Raw genomic sequence first — 16,317 nt, 5'->3', positions numbered from 1 at the left:
TAGTATACTTATGCTGGAACTCCACCATATTATGTTGGAGTTCCAGCATACTTATTCTTGTACTCCAGTATAATATGCTAGAGTTCAAACATACTCATGCTGGAACTTCAGTATAATATACTGGCGCATTTTCTGGGTTTTGAACAATGTTTTCGCTCAGATTTATCTTTATATAAAAAGTGGCTAAATTTCGATTACTTTTGAAACAGGGCTATTTTTGAACGACCAATCGTAAATCTGGCTGTTTTTGAATTTCTCCCGTTAAAGAGTCTGCAAATATGTATAGATAATATCTTAACGTATATGGCATTATACTTGCACATATTAATGCAATAAAATTACATCTTTTAAATTTACATAAACAGCACTTAAATATTGTCTATCATCCCATCTCATTTTGAGCAGGAGAAAGAAAAAAAATTAAAATTGGAAAGTCACAAATGAAATGGAGAAGTAAACAAGGAAGCCTTAGTAAAGGGGCCTCCTTGCCTATCAGTTGATACATGAAAGTGTAGCTAATTTTATCATAGTGAAAAAACTATCGGACAGAGAGTGATGTAACAGAAGCAAAAGCGTGACATTTAGCTTCTAAGCAGAATGTAAAATTAGTGGTTGTATTTAACTGAAAGAATTAACCCCACCTTGGAGCAATGATAAAATTATTTCTTTGTGACCCGTAGGTCATGAATTCAAGTTGTGGAAGCAAATATTAATATTTGTATTTCGCCAGAAAATAACACTGTGTAGTTGAGTCAAAAATTTATTTTTATGTAGATATATAATATACGTTGAATACCCTCAACTACTTCGTATGTTAATTTTTTCTATATGTTGACATTCCTTAGTAAAATTTCTGGTTTCGCTACTGGAGTGTGGCTCTTTCTTGAACTATGTGCGAACGTGAGATGTCTTGTGCTCCGGGCTGCCCTTTTAGTCACCTACCCAACTACTTAAACTAAAAATAAACGGTGGAAATATAATAGAACTTTTCATGTTATATATATATATATATATATATGTATGTATGTGTGTGTGTGTACACAACAGTGTAAATCAATTTATAAGATTATATATACCGACTAAAAAAATAATAATAAACCCAACCAACTATTTATATAAAGATCCTTTAAAATTTGGTTGCCCAACAACAACAAACCCAGTAGTTTCCCACAAGTGGGGTCTGGGGAGGGTAAGATGTACGCAGCCTTAGCCCTACCCCTGGAAGGGCAGAGAGGCTGTTTCCGATAGACCCTCGGCTAGAGAACAACTGGAAAAGAAAAGGTAATTTCAACAAGTAGGAATAACATCAAGATGAAATAAGATTGAATCCAAGAATACAGTCAAACTCTAGGTAGTGATAGTCATCTATGGATAAAAGATATCATACTAATACTAATGCTAACGAATTGAGTAAAACAAAGAGAAACGCTCGACTGCCTACGGACTTTCTACCCTAATCTTTGACCTCCACACCCTCCTGTCTAGGGTCATGTCCACAGTCAGCTCCAATTGTGCCATGTCCCGCGTAATAATCTCTTCCCAAGACTTCTTAAGTCTACCTCTACCCCTCCTACTACCCACCGAGGGTAATCGCTCGCACCTTCTAACTGGGTCTTCTACGCTTCTCCTCTTAACATGCCTGAACCATCTCAACCTAGCCTCCCGCATCTTATCCTCCACAGGGGCCACTCCCACCGTTTCCCGAATAACTTCATTCCTAATCTTATCCAACCGGGTATGCCCATATATCCACCTCAACATCCTCATCTCAGCTACTTTTAGCTTTTGGGTATGAGAGTTCTTGACCGGCCAACACTCTGCTCCATATAACATAGGCGGTCTAACTACAACCTTGTAGAACTTACCTTTAAGTCTCAGGGGCACATTCTTATCACACAAGATGCCGGAAGCGAGCCTCCACTTCATCCATCCTGCTCTGATACGATGCGTGACATCTTCATCAATCTCCCCATTACTTTGTATTATAGATCCAAGCAGTGGCGGAGGCAGGATCTCCACGAAGGGGGTTAAAAAAAAAAATTGTATCTAGTGGGAATTGAACTCATGACCTTATGTAGATTTTGAACCCCCTTGACCACTAAACTACACTTTTGGATTGTGTTAAGGGGGTTCAAAACTTAATATATAGAGTTAAAAAACAGATTTTGCCTTATATATACAGTGTATTTTTTCGGCGAAGGGGGTTCGGGTGAACCCCCTTGCGCCCCCCTAAATCCGCCCTATAGATCCAAGATACTTGAAACTACCTCTCTTGGGGATGACTTGCGTATCAAGCCTCACCTCCATATCCCCTTCCTGGGTACCATTGCTGAACTTGCACTCTAAGTATTCCGTGTTGGTCCTGCTCAACTTGAAACCCTTAGACTCTAGGGTCTGCCTCCAAACCTCCAGTCTCTCGTTAATACCATCTCGCGTCTTGTCAATTAGAACTATGTCATGTGCATATACCATGGCCCAAGAAAGTAAATTGGAGCCAAGAAAACAACAATAATATGTCATAGAGGGATGAGTTTCCGACAATCACCGTAGAATCAGCCGCTATTCATTTTGATAATTTCTCATTAGATTAAACTTGTATTGGACAATAACAATATGAATATACCTTTTCTTATTCTCTCTTTTTTATGGAATCACTAAGCTTAAAATTAGACTGTCAAGCAGAATAAGGTGGGTGGCGTCTATGGGAAAGGGTGATTCTGAATCTTACCCCTTTTATTTTTAAAAAGAAAGCCACTTTGCTTTGAAGTTTCAAAATTCAGCAAAAGGACAACTAATAAACCAACTATGGTTTCGGTGATTAGCTGATTTTCGGGAATCATATTTGTCTCACATTCTTGTATAATGTATGCGTGCAGAAAAAATAAAAAGAACAAAAAACACATTCTTTGATACTTTGTAATTAGATTAGATTTTTTTCAATTGACAAATAACAATGTTAAATTACACTTTTTCTTTCTCTTTTTTATGGAATCATTAAGCTCAAAATTAGATTGTCGAGAACTATGTATTCACCCGCAAGAATTGTCTGAGTTAGTTGAGTATTTTTTACGACATGTAACATCGGGCTCTATTAGGGAGGGGGGATGATTCTGAATGTTGCTCCTTTTGTTTCTAAAAGAGAATGCCACTGTGCTTCACCAAAAGGACATACCAACCATGGTTTCGGCGATTTGTTGATTTGGGAATCACATGTGTCTCACATTGTTTCTTGTCTAATGTGTACGTGCAGAAGATTAAAAAAAGAAAACCATATTCCTTTTCCTTTTTTTTCCCCTATTGTCCTCAGGCGGTGTCAATGGACTAGTCCAATACCACCTTAATAAATACTCCGTACTGAGTAAAGTAATGATGCTTAATTCTTGGAACATGGGTCCTAAAATCTTTGTATCGACTTCAACAAAATTTCTTCATTTCCCAGTTCCTCCTTCTTTATGTAAGTGCCAAGATTCTCAATTCTCACTTTGTCAGCTCTGCACATTCAAAAACACCCTGAATATATGTCGGTTTCTTTCTTAACTTACCACCACTAACTACATTCTATACTGAAATTACCCTCACTACCCCTCCTCTCTTTACTCTACCCAGACACAGAACAGAAGCAGCTTTCATTAGTGGGATATATAGTGGTAATATTTGTTCTTGAATGTATATCCATCTAGTCCTAGATCTGTAATGGGATAATATAGTGGGTACATCTTTTCAGGGAGAAATCCAAGAAGATAAAATGGTCAGAATATGGACAGCTGCTTTTTTATTAGTAGCATTTCTTTAAGCTTTTATATGGATCTGGTAAGTTAGGTTTGCCTATGCAGCTGAGCGTAACTGATGCATTTATGAATAGTGCTATTCTTAAAGTTTGTGAGCAGTTAAACCAGCTTACATTTGATTAAGGAAGTATAATTTCCAAATTAGTAGGTTTTAGTTACAGGGTCATTTTCAGACAAGGTGAAAAAGCGCAAGAATATGAAAAAGGGAATTTTAAAACAGTAAGATAAGGCGTTGGAATCGTGAGCAAATAGCAGAACAGAAGAGAAGGGGAAAAAGGGGGTCCATGTTCTGATCACGTGCTGCTGCCTCATCTTTAAGAAGATAGATATAATAAAAAACAATTAAGCGTTACTTTTCGAGCCTGTTCTTTTCAGCTTCACTATCTATCTATCTATCTCTTACCAAGATTCATCCCCATTTTTGCTCTTGTTGTGCTTTAGAGGCAAACATCAATTCTGGTAAGTTTTTCATCCTTTTAGTTTTAGTGAAAGCTATATGCACTATTTCATAAACAGCCCTTTTCATATTTTCACGTTTTGCTTCTTTTTGCCATGTCAAGATGTGCTTTTTGTTTGTCAATTGCATCAACGTCATGAAATCAAGAGTGTGAGTTTTAGTGGTCGATGAAGTGTGTTGAGAGGCATAAGAAGTCTGGTTCAAATACAAAACCACTGAGTGATTTCTTTTACCGATAATTATGTTGGTGGAAGGTAACATGTACCTAAAATTAGTCGCAAGCTAGCTTGGACATTATTGTTATAAAACAATTTGCATAAACGTCATGATTGTGGAGCAAAAAAGAAAAACTTTTTTTTGTTTCAATTTGAACATTTTTTTAATCATTTCTTGGCAAATATAGATGTGGCACTCAAGAGTCGTGTAGGTTGGGGAGTTTGGCAAACTAGGCAATCCACTTACTACACTATATCACTGTATAGTATTTTGTAGTATACTATTATCTTGGTGACCTGTAAATTTTGTACATATACATGTAGAGTAGAGTGGGAGGGGAGGTGTGGGGAGTGGGGACCGAGGTGGGAGGAACTTATTATGGTCCTTACAAATAGCCTTAATTTACGTGGGGCTCAACTTTGGTGTGATTGATTTGATAATGCAACTGCCGTTGAATCATGTGCTTTTGGTTTTCGTTAATCTCTCTCACACACACACTTGTACGTTTTCTTGTTTTCTTCTTGCTCCTCTTTACACTGTGCTAATCGAAAACTGGAACTGTTAAATAGATAGTCTTAGCTGTAGCTTTTGGTTGAATCTAACCATTTGTTTCAGAAGCAACAAAGAGTAGGTTTTCCCTTTCCTTGTTTAGTGGTGGCGGAGGCAGGATCTTCACGAAAGGGGTTCAAAATTTTTTTTTTGTAGCTAGTGGGAATTGAACACATAATCTTATGTAGATTTTGAACCCACTTTTAGATTGTGTTAAGGGTGTTCAAAACTTAATATATAAAGATAAAAAACAGATTTTGCCTTATATATATACAGTGTAATTTTTCGGCGAAGGGTATTCGGGTGAACACCCTTGAGCCCCCTAAATCCTCCCCTGTCCTTGTTTTGTTTGTTAACTACAATAAGAAAGAAATGCAAATGCCTATGAGTTTTTACTTTTCTTGTCCCTGCATTGTGCAGAAATGCATTCTGCTGCAAGCTGAAGCCATTAAGTGGCCAAGTGGGGTTAATAAAAAAGGATCTTCATGCATTTAACTTCTTTATTTGGGGATGGAAAGTGGAGATATGGCTCAGTGCCAATTAGGTGTTATATATTGAAATGTTGCTTCAAACATCTTTGTGAATATTTTGTTTCTTTCAGGATTTATCACATGATAAAGAATTTATACTTCAAGTGACCCAACTTAGTGCAAGAAGCTGCTGAGAAGAATGGATATTGACTACGGGAAGTGTTGGGACACTTCAAAGGTGTGTGTATATTTCATTGTTCTTCAATCTGCTTAAGTTTTTAGACTTATTGAAGCTTGTATCATATTGATGAATTACAGTCATAATTGTTCTCCTTTTGCTTTGTTAATTTTGCATTAAAGAAATCTTGGAAGAGTACACTGATTCTGGCATACCAAAGTCTTGGGGTAGTGTATGGGGATCTCAGTATTTCCCCTCTCTATGTCTACAAGAGCACATTTGCAGAAGACATTCATCATTCCGAGACCAACGAAGAGATTTTCGGCGTTCTTTCTTTCGTTTTTTGGACTTTAACCTTAGTTCCTTTGTTCAAATATGTCTTTATCGTACTTCGAGCTGATGATAATGGAGAGGGTATGTACCATAAATCACAACGATGTTTTTGGTATTTGGTCAAATTAACGAGTATTTGGTCATTAAACTGACCTTTATAGACTTTCTGCTGTAGGTGGTACTTTTGCTCTCTATTCCTTAATATGCAGGCATGCCAAAGTAAGCCTTCTTCCGAACAGACAAGTTGCCGATGAAGCTCTTTCTACCTACAAACTTGAGCATCCTCCCGAGACTAAGAACAGCTCAAGGGTGAAGTTGCTTCTTGAGAAACACAAATTCTTGCATACTGCTTTGCTTATCTTGGTGCTTCTTGGCACTTGTATGGTCATTGGAGATGGACTGCTTACCCCAGCCATATCTGGTAGGCTGTTTTCCATTAAATTTATGTTCTCTAGAATTATCATAGATGCTGATACGGAACCTTCTTTCGTGTGCAGTTTTCTCTGCAGTTTCTGGCCTTGAGTTATCGATGTCTCGGGATCACCATCAATGTAAGCTTCTTCATCACTGAACATCAATGAAAACTGGGTTATTTCTTTTCTGTTAGACGTATTTTACTGTTTAAGTGTTCATCACCGCATATCTTTAAAGAAGTTATTGTTTAATTATGATTCCATATAGAGTTGGTGATAAATTGTTACTTCCACTTTTATCTACTTACATCCATGTTTTTTCTTATGCAGATGCAGTGATTCCAATAACTTGCTTCATATTAGTCTGTCTGTTTGCATTACAACATTATGGCACACATCGAGTTGGTTTTTGTTTTGCACCAATTGTGTTGATCTGGTTACTCTGCATTAGTGCTCTTGGATTATACAACATTATCCACTGGAATCCACTTGTTTATAAAGCTCTTTCCCCCTATTACATGGTAAAGTTCCTGAAGAAAACAAGAAAAGGAGGATGGATGTCTTTGGGTGGAATTCTCCTCTGCATAACTGGTAATGTATCTTCTTATACTTGGTTTTTTGTATTACTTCGGTCATAAATTCTGTTTTTTTATATATACTCTGAAGTCAAGTATGCAGCTATTATATAAATCAGGTGCTGCCAGCTAGCACATTACAAAAGTGATGCTATTCTACCTTGCTTTGTGTGGGTTTACCTGTTCATGTGTCAGGTGCATGTTCTGTGGCATTTAAAAGCAAGTCAATTGGCAAAATGCAGGGTCAAATTTGTGGTAGCACGTGAGCTATGGTTCCAGGATTAGTTGATGTCTATTCTAGTAAAAATCAACATGAAATAAGTTTAGCATGCATCATCAACCTGGACTTGATTGAAATTTGTAACATGAGATTACTTGCTTGGAAAATGCATATAATACAATCAGCCAATTGCTTAAATGTACTCTCCGTGTCACAAAATGGTTGTCTGTCTTCCCTTTCCAAGAGCTAAGCGAAGTTATCTTTGAGAATTTTTTATGTATTCTTTCATCACTTTGACATGGAAAAAGTTGCAACTTTTATTTCTCTTATGTAGTTTCAGAATGTCTGAGTTTTACATTGAAATAAATGAATTAATTCTATATCCAATATAGCTCGAAAGATTGGTCAAATTAATCATAAGAGAAAAGAAACAACAAAAATGTGAAGCAGAGAGAATTGTATATGGATGTAATGTTTGGCCTGATACTTATAATAATTTGATATTCATCGTTGTCCACCTTTGTCGTGCTTTGATAGTATTTGAAGCTAAAATGCGAAGGATATATATCTAGACTTGGTTAGGGTATAATCACGATATCAACAGTGTACTACTATATAGGACAGTGATTCACTGCGACGATTGCCCAGTGTTTCATTAATGAATATTGAAATGTTTTATTATCGTACAACAGGGTCTGAAGCAATGTTTGCTGATCTTGGGCACTTCTCATACTCTGCAATTCAAGTAAACTCCATGAACCAATGTTTTGTCCTTCTGAATGCCTACAGCAGTAGATTGTATTTCTAATTTGTTATCCTGCCACAGATTGCATTCACCTTTCTGGTTTATCCAGCGTTAATTTTGGCATATATGGGTCAAGCAGCTTTCTTATCAAAGCATCACCACACCATTCACAAGATTGGTTTCTATGTATCAGTTCCAGGTAACATTTTTCATTCAATCAGTTGGTAGAGGAAATAATATTAATCAAGTTCATGTGGTACAAGGGCATGCATAGTTATGTTTGATGTGGGCTGATAATCTACTCGTTTTAACTTGATTGCTTGGTACTGTAGTTTTCTGGATGGAGTTTGAGCTTTCAGTTTAAACACTTCAGTAGATAAATAGTAATTTGACATGTATAATATAGCTCGTCCTAAAAAAAGAGAGGACGTGTATAATATAGTAGTTATAGTGGAAGAAAAATACTGAATCTTTGGTTGGAAAGTGAGGGAAAACATCTTTAAGATTTGATGGTTAAATGAAGTTGATATGTTGGAAGTTCTGAAAGATATATAGATAATAGAATAATATCACCAGTGAAATGATCAAACATTTGTGATATCTTAAAATGGAAAGATTGTTGGGATCAAGGGAGTAAAAGTTTTACATTCAAAGAAGAAGATATCAGTTTCTAGGGATGTCTACTACCATCCATACAATTCTAAATGACATTCCCAATGCATGGATCATCATTAGTACAGAAGATTAGCAACCCGGAACACAAAGACAACCACTGCTCTAGTATGTGAGAATTTCATTGTCAGCAGAAATTGCCAACCTTGTAGTTGATATCCTTGGAAATGTCTTATTTAACTTATTCAAGTCCTTCATGATGTAACTGTTTATGTATGAAGTTGAAACCTGAAAGACCTGACATCTAAACATGATACTCCCCCTGTCCCAATTTATGTGGCACTTTTCGTTTCGCTAAACTCAAATAGTGAGAACTTTGACCAACATTTTAAAATGTATATTTTCATTATATTGACATGAGAAGAATTGCAACTTATAGTACTTTTCATGTAGCTTTTTAATAACTAAATTTTAACTTTAAAATATTGAGTTGATCTAATTCAATTTAGTTTCAAAGATTAGTCAAATTGACTCTCGAGAAGCGAAAAGTGCTGCATAAATTAGGATGGAGGGAATAATTATTTTTGGACTCTTATCCAGTTCTTGCATTAAGACATGTGAAGTGGACAAGTGCTTATTGTGAAGGGCATGGACTCTGGAAATGATTTTTCTAAATAATGAGCCAAGTCTGGTCTATCCTCAATCAAGTCGTGGGTATTTCCATAGTATTTACTGCATTAAGGCGTTGAATGGGTGGGATTGGGCCTAGATAACTACTACTAGTAGTTAATTTTTTATATCATGAACACAGGCTGGTTTTGTAGAGCAAGCTTCCTGATCATGTTTATCCATTTTCATTTGAATTTCAAACATATTTTATCATTGAGTATTTCCTTCTTCTTTTTTCATTTAATTGCAATTGTAGATTGTGTGAGATGGCCAGTGCTAGTAATAGCAATTCTGGCTTCCGTTGTGGGAAGTCAGGCAATCATCAGCGGAACATTCTCAATTATCAACCAGAGTCAATCTCTTGGCTGCTTCCCAAGAGTCAAGGTTGTTCACACCTCTGCCAAAATACATGGCCAGATATACATTCCCGAGATCAATTGGATACTCATGATTCTTTGTGTTGCTGTGACTATTGGATTCAGAGATACAAAGCACATGGGAAATGCGTCAGGTACTAGAACCAACCATGCTTTCTCCAAAAACAACTTTATAAAGGCATCAAATACTGTCGTCGGTCATTTTTCCGTCTCAGCCTAAATAGCTCCTTTTTGTTTTCTTTTTCTATTTGTCTCTCCTCCCCGATTATGAAGCTGTATAGAAGTTAAGCAAGCACTTAACTTGCTATTTCAGTGTATAATTTTAAGGTGTCGCAGTTTCTTCCTTTATCAATTGCAGGACTAGCAGTGATGGCGGTGATGCTGGTGACCACTTGCCTTACTTCATTAGTTATCATCCTCTGCTGGAACAAGCCTCCAATACTGGCCCTTGGATTTCTCCTTCTGTTTGGATCTATTGAGTTACTCTACTTCTCAGCCTCCGTCATTAAGTTTCTTGAGGGTGCTTGGCTTCCAATCCTCCTTGCACTCTTTTTGGTTACTGTCATGTTTGTTTGGCATTATGCCACAGTTAAGAAGTATGAATATGATCTCCATAATAAGGTTTCATTAGAATGGCTGCTGGCACTAGGTCCAAGCTTGGGTATTACTCGAGTCCCTGGCATCGGCCTCGTATTCACTGATTTGACTTCTGGGATTCCTGCCAACTTTTCACGCTTTGTTACTAACCTCCCTGCCTACCACCGCATACTTGTTTTTGTGTGTGTGAAATCTGTGCCTGTCCCTTTTGTGCCCCCCGCTGAGAGATACCTTGTAGGTCGCGTTGGTCCCGCAGCTCATCGTTCTTATAGATGCATCGTCCGTTATGGTTACCGTGACGTTCACCAGGATGTCGACTCCTTTGAATCTGAACTTGTCAGTAGGCTGGCTGATTTCATCCGGTATGATTGGTACAAGACACATGGAATCATTGACAACGAGGATGACGGCTCACGTTCTGGTGCTTCGTCAGGAGAATGCAGACTGACCGTTATAGGAACTCTGGCTTTCTCAGGTACACCAGCTTTCGAGCTCGAGGACAATGTGCAACCGGCAAGTGTGTCTGTGGGGTTCCCTACAGCTGAAAGTGTGACGGATGTCATCGAAATGCAACCTGTGGAAAGAAGAGTGAGATTTGCCATAGATAATGAGTCGGAAGTCGATTCAAGGGAAGAAATGGATGGTCAGCTGCAGGAGGAGCTAGAAGATTTGTATGCAGCACAACAAGCTGGAACAGCATTTGTACTAGGACATTCACATGTAAAAGCAAAACAAGGATCATCTATGTTGAAGAGGTTGGCTATCAATTATGGTTATAATTTCCTTAGGAGGAATTGTAGGGGTGCAGATGTATCCCTCAAGGTGCCTCCAGCTTCCCTTCTTGAAGTTGGGATGGCCTACATTGTTTAAGTTGTAATTGACAAACCACGCATCTCACTTTCCTCGTATAGCTTTGTATCTTATTAGGACGTTTTTAATTAGAGGGGTAAATGTAATTATGCTGATTACTGTAGTTAATCATTTTGATCTCTTATCTATTTAAGTTTTGATGTATCATTCTTGAAATAGAGAACAGATAAAGTATAAAAACAGCCGCAAAGATAAGGCTGGAAAAGAAAATGTCGCGACTCATTTTCTGAACAAGCCGGGACCGGCACTCGATCACTAAACATGACCGAGCGAACCATCTCTGCTTATCAAATTTATATAACTTCAAATCTTATATGCAACAAGGCAATACTCTAATCAAATACTTTTGATTACTTTTAAATATTTAAATAAATCAACTCCAAAACTTTATTCGTAGTAACTATTGAATTACTGCTAAGTTATTATCAAAAACATCTGAATCTTAACCCAACGACTATGTCTATGAAACCTCTACTGATAAACTGACGCACTGCTCAGGATATGAGATTTCTTGACCAGTTTTCTAAGTAAACAAAGAAATAACTAAATAAAGATGACTCAAAGGAACACTCCACGAACAAAAGCGGAGCTCACCAATAGCACTGGAAGAGAAGGAAGTCTTAATCCGTAGCCTGCTCGCCCGCAAAATCGGTTCCTACGTTGTACCGCAGACCAACGTAGGTTCCTAAAAGAGAACGTCAGTACCATCCAGTGTACTCAGTGAGTCTCAACAACAGGGGACGCAACTTTAATACAATATACCTTACAAGCAAAGAATATAAATGCATAGAAAACATAAAGCCTTTAAGAACAATTCTAAAATAATAGTATAATAGCAGTTTATGAATATTCTAAAAGAAATTCTTTTCTTTTTCTAAAAAAAATTACTTCTCTTTATACTTTGGGAGTTCCAACTATCCTAACTTAATTCTGTCTCAGTCACCGTGTGATCGGCACGGGTTCGATCCCAACCTGTTCGAATAGGCCCAATCCACGAGGTGTCACTCGCTTCATGGTTCTCAGCGCTCAAGTATCATATCTTAGCATGGCTAAGTAAATTCTCAGCAACGAGACCTTCGGCTCGTGTGCTCCCTACTTTGGCACAAGTAGTTTCAGGAAGTTAACGCCTTGGTCAGGACCCTCGGCCTGGACGATGACCCCATCTCAGAATAAAGGATACTTCCAAAAAAAAAATTCTTTCTAAAACTTCTTCTTGTGACTTTTCAAGTCTAAATCTTTCAAACATACTTATTCTAGAGTTCTTAAATGTAAGGTATGGCATAAGAATGAAATAAACATTCAAAATTATTTCTAAATATTCTTGCTTTTTCATGAATTTTCAACATGAAAATGGCATATAAGAATAATACAAAAATCTGAAAATTTACACACATATTTCATAATAAATCATCTAAACTTTTGTTAGAACAATTCTAAGTTAATAGGTACTCACTCGCTCCAATTAAGTAAATATAAAGTCTTTTAAACAATTTATCAAACACCTTGTGTGCGTGCTTTTGTGAGTTAAACTACTTTTGTAAAGGATTATATCAACTCACCTCAAAACTTCTCGAGCCAATACGTAGGCCCCAGTCCAATTGCCACCAGTCAAACAATCGATTCTACAACAACCAGTGCATTTTAATCAATTTTAAAGTACTACACCTAAATATGAAATTTATTGTTGATATAGAGGAAGAAGGGAATTAACTATTCAATTTCTACCTATTACTATTGTAGGGTAATTGACAATAGGGGATTTTACATACCTGAGTTCAAGAATTAGTGATTTGTAAGAAACCCTAAATTTTTCTGTTGCCTGCGTGAGTTTCCCGGCTCTCTGTTTCGTGAGTTTGCTCTATGTTTGGTCTAAGGCTTTTGCAATAACAGAACGTTGTTCTATTTCATTCAGGCTTGAAGCCCTTTTATTCCAACAGCCCTTTTATGGGCTTTAGGCCCCTTTTTTCCTTTTTTTTAACTAATAATTAATGATACTCACTTTTAATAATTAATAATATTCCCCTAATTGTATATACAATGTGTGTGTGTCTATATATATATATATATATATATATATATATATATATATATATATATATATATATATATATATACTATATTAAAATAATAATAATAATAATAATTTAATTCTATAAATAGCGTGTCTCGAAACTTTTATAAATTTGAGGAGTGTTACAATCTTCCCTCCTTAAAAAAATTCGTCCTCGAGTGTTACTAGAGCCTTATTCTTAAGCTAACAATCATCCCTTAGGTCCTTGAACCTCTTAAATTTTTCTTAGCACTACTCACTCTTCCAAGGGACTCAAAATTTTGGCTAACTCTCTAAATTTTCAAAAATTCGGCAGAGTTTTCCTTGTAAATGAGACTATTAAAAAAATATCCCTATCACAAATACTACAACTACACCAACATCAACCAAATATACCCTAACAGGCCATTCATAGGCGCCATACGCAGCTCATAAATTAATTACTCACACTTCGGCAAGGAGGTACCACAATAACTAACAAGAATCTAAAGTACAACAACTCTAGCACAAGTAAATCACTTTAATGAATTAAATATACTACGGCATAAACTAAATTACTACAACAACTAAGTATAATCTAGGAAAGACAGAAATACTTTCTAACTTGTATTTAATAAATGAAATATAAATGTCAAACCAAACTTAGGTTCACATACCTAATAAATATGGATATTTCTTTCTCATATCTTCCTCGACCTCCCACATAGCCTCTTTTGAATCATGATTACTCCACAAAACTTTTACTGATGCTAAATTTTTTGTTCTCAACTTTCTTACTTGCCTATCGAGAATTTCTATAGGTACCTCTTCATAAGTCAAGCCTTCTTTAATTTTTATGGTATCGGCAGGTATTATATGCGACTCATCATGAATGAAAGACAGGATGAACAGAGGACAACTCAACGGGTAGCGCTACCTTATAAGCCACGTTTCCTTTCTTTTCTAGAATTTCATAAGGTCCGATAAATCTAGGGCTTACCTTTCTTACCAAACCTCATAACTTCTTTCATTGGTGAAACTTTCAAAAACATCTTATCACCAACTATGAACTTTAACTCACGATGCCTCTTGTCAGAATAAGACTTTTAACGACTCTGAGCTGCTTTAAGTCTTTCTCTAATTAGCTGAATTTTAGCCAAGGCCTCACAAACAAACTCTGGACCAATCAATGGCACCTCTGCTGGTTCAAACCAACCCACTGGAGACCTATATCTCCGCCCATACAATGCTTCATAAGGAGTCATACCAATGCTGACCTGATAGTTGTTATTGTAAGCAAATTCTATAAGTGGCAAGTGATCATCCCAATTACCTCCAAAATCTATAACACACGCACGTAGCATATCTTCGAGAGACTGAATGGTCCTTTCTGCCTGGCCATCGGTTTGTGGATGGAAAGCGGTGCTTAAATTGACCTTGGTACATAATCTTTTCTGAAATGCCTACCAAAAATGTGTCGTGAATTGAGGGCCTCTGTCAGATATGATTGAAACTAAGTACCATGCAATCGGACTATTTTTTTAATGTACAACTACGCATACTGCTCTGTGAAATCTGTCGTCTTTATTGGTAGAAAATGCGTGGACTATGTCAGTCGGTCTACAATAACCCAAATTGAATCATGTTTACGGTACGTGCGAGGTAGACCTACTACGATATCCATATTAATCATCTCCCACTTCCACTGTGGTATCTCTATATCTTGAGCTAGGCCACCAGGCCTCTGATGCTCGGCTTTGACTTGCTAGCAATTTAAACATTTAGCCACATGATCTGCTACTTGTTTCTTCATGCCTTTCCACAAATACAACTCTTTTAAATCTAGATACATTTTGGTAGCACCTGGGTGGATAGAGTACCTCGAACTGTGAGCTTCCTCCATTATGGCCTTCCTAAGACCATCTACATCAGGCACACATAACTGATCATTCAACTTCAAAACCCCGTCACTTCCTAGAGTGAAAGCAGTGATTTCTTTATTTCTGACTCCTTTTAATTTTACTAAGTACGGATCTTCGTCTTGCTTAGCCTTAACATGCGCAACAAGGGAGGATTGCGCTAATGCATAAGCAGTTATACCTCCTTCTTCGGTCTTATCTAATCTAATTCCATCATTTGCTAGTTTTTTAATTTCTCGACCTAAAGATCGCCTTTGTACTGCAAGATGGGCCAAGACACCCATTGACTTCCTACTAAGTTCATATGCTACCACATTAGCTTTGCCCGGGGTGATAAAGGATATTAAGATCATAATCTTTCAATAGATCGAGCCACCTTCTTTGTCTCAAATTTAATTCTTTCGCTTGAAAATGTACTGGAGGCTTTTGTGATTTGTAAACACTTTAGAATGCTCGCCATAAAGGTAGTGTCGCCATATCTTTAATGCAAATACCACTGCTACAAGCTCCAAGTCGTGTGTGGGATAGTTCTTTTCATGATTCTTTAACTGCCTGTAAGCATAAGCAATAACTTTTCCATTTTGTATAAGAACACAACCGAGACCAACTCTGAAGCATCACAATACACTGTGAACCCACCCGAACCTATCGGCAAGGTTAATACAGGTGCAGTGGTCAACCTCCTCTTTAACTCTTGAAAACTCTGCTCACAAGCGTCTGACCACTGGAACTTAACTGCTTTCTGAGTAAACTTAGTTAATGGAGCTGCAAGTGAGGAAAACCCCCCTACAAACCTTCTATAGTAACTAGCTAACCCCAAGAAACTTCTAATTTTGGTTGGCATTGTCGGCATTGGCCAGTTTTTGACTGCTTCTGTCTTCTGAGGGTCTACTTTTATTCCTTTACTAGATACCACGTGGCCTAAGAATGCCACTAACTGCAACCAGAACTCACATTTTGAAAATTTGGCATAAAACTCATTCTCCTTCAAGGTGTGCAAGGCTATTTTGAGGTGTTTTGCATGATCTTCCTTGCTCTTAGAGTACACCAAAATATCATCTATAAACACAATAATAAAGGTATCCATGAATGGCTTGAAAACTCTGTTCATGAGGTCCATGAATGCAGTTGGAGCATTTGTCAACCCGAAGGACATTACTAGAAATTCATAGTGCCCGTAGCGAGTTCTAAAGGCTATTTTAGATATATCCTCTTCTCTGATTCTCAACTGATGGGACCCCGACCTCAAGTCTATTTTTGAAAAGTACTTTGCACCCTGAAGTTGATCAAATAAATCATC

General features: G+C 37.2%; 1 protein-coding gene and 1 long non-coding RNA gene across 5 annotated transcripts; one reads left to right on the top strand and one right to left on the bottom strand.

The window, feature by feature from the left end:
- The first annotated feature begins 3,296 nt into the window (after positions 1-3,296).
- LOC107825304 (potassium transporter 2) lies at positions 3,297-11,213 on the top strand. 4 transcript variants are annotated; one of them, XM_016652143.2, is made up of 10 exons: positions 3,297-4,247; positions 5,612-5,718; positions 5,841-6,072; positions 6,167-6,412; positions 6,489-6,542; positions 6,735-6,995; positions 7,892-7,944; positions 8,026-8,143; positions 9,482-9,736; positions 9,961-11,213. In XM_016652143.2, exons 2-10 carry the CDS (start codon positions 5,680-5,682, stop codon positions 11,067-11,069), a joined length of 2,367 nt encoding a protein of 788 aa, XP_016507629.1. In that variant the 5' UTR covers positions 3,297-4,247; positions 5,612-5,679; the 3' UTR covers positions 11,070-11,213. The 4 variants fall into 4 exon arrangements, with proteins under 4 accessions (XP_016507629.1, XP_075111165.1, XP_016507632.1 ...); XM_075255064.1 differs by lacking the exon at positions 3,297-4,247 and adding an exon at positions 4,481-4,499; XM_016652146.2 differs by lacking the exon at positions 3,297-4,247 and adding an exon at positions 4,830-4,961.
- On the bottom strand, positions 10,636-12,977 carry LOC142181664 (uncharacterized). The gene is made up of 3 exons (XR_012710562.1): positions 12,839-12,977; positions 12,629-12,691; positions 10,636-10,773 (listed from the first exon to the last, which is right to left on the bottom strand). It is a non-coding gene; the product is annotated as an uncharacterized LOC142181664 (long non-coding RNA).
- Positions 12,978-16,317: the final 3,340 nt, after the last annotated feature.

This window comes from Nicotiana tabacum, chromosome 6 (assembly GCF_000715075.1).
Source record: "Nicotiana tabacum cultivar K326 chromosome 6, ASM71507v2, whole genome shotgun sequence".
NCBI lineage: Eukaryota > Viridiplantae > Streptophyta > Magnoliopsida > Solanales > Solanaceae > Nicotiana > Nicotiana tabacum.
The sequence above is the reverse complement of the archived record's forward strand: the minus strand, read 5'-3'. Positions and strand labels throughout refer to the sequence as shown.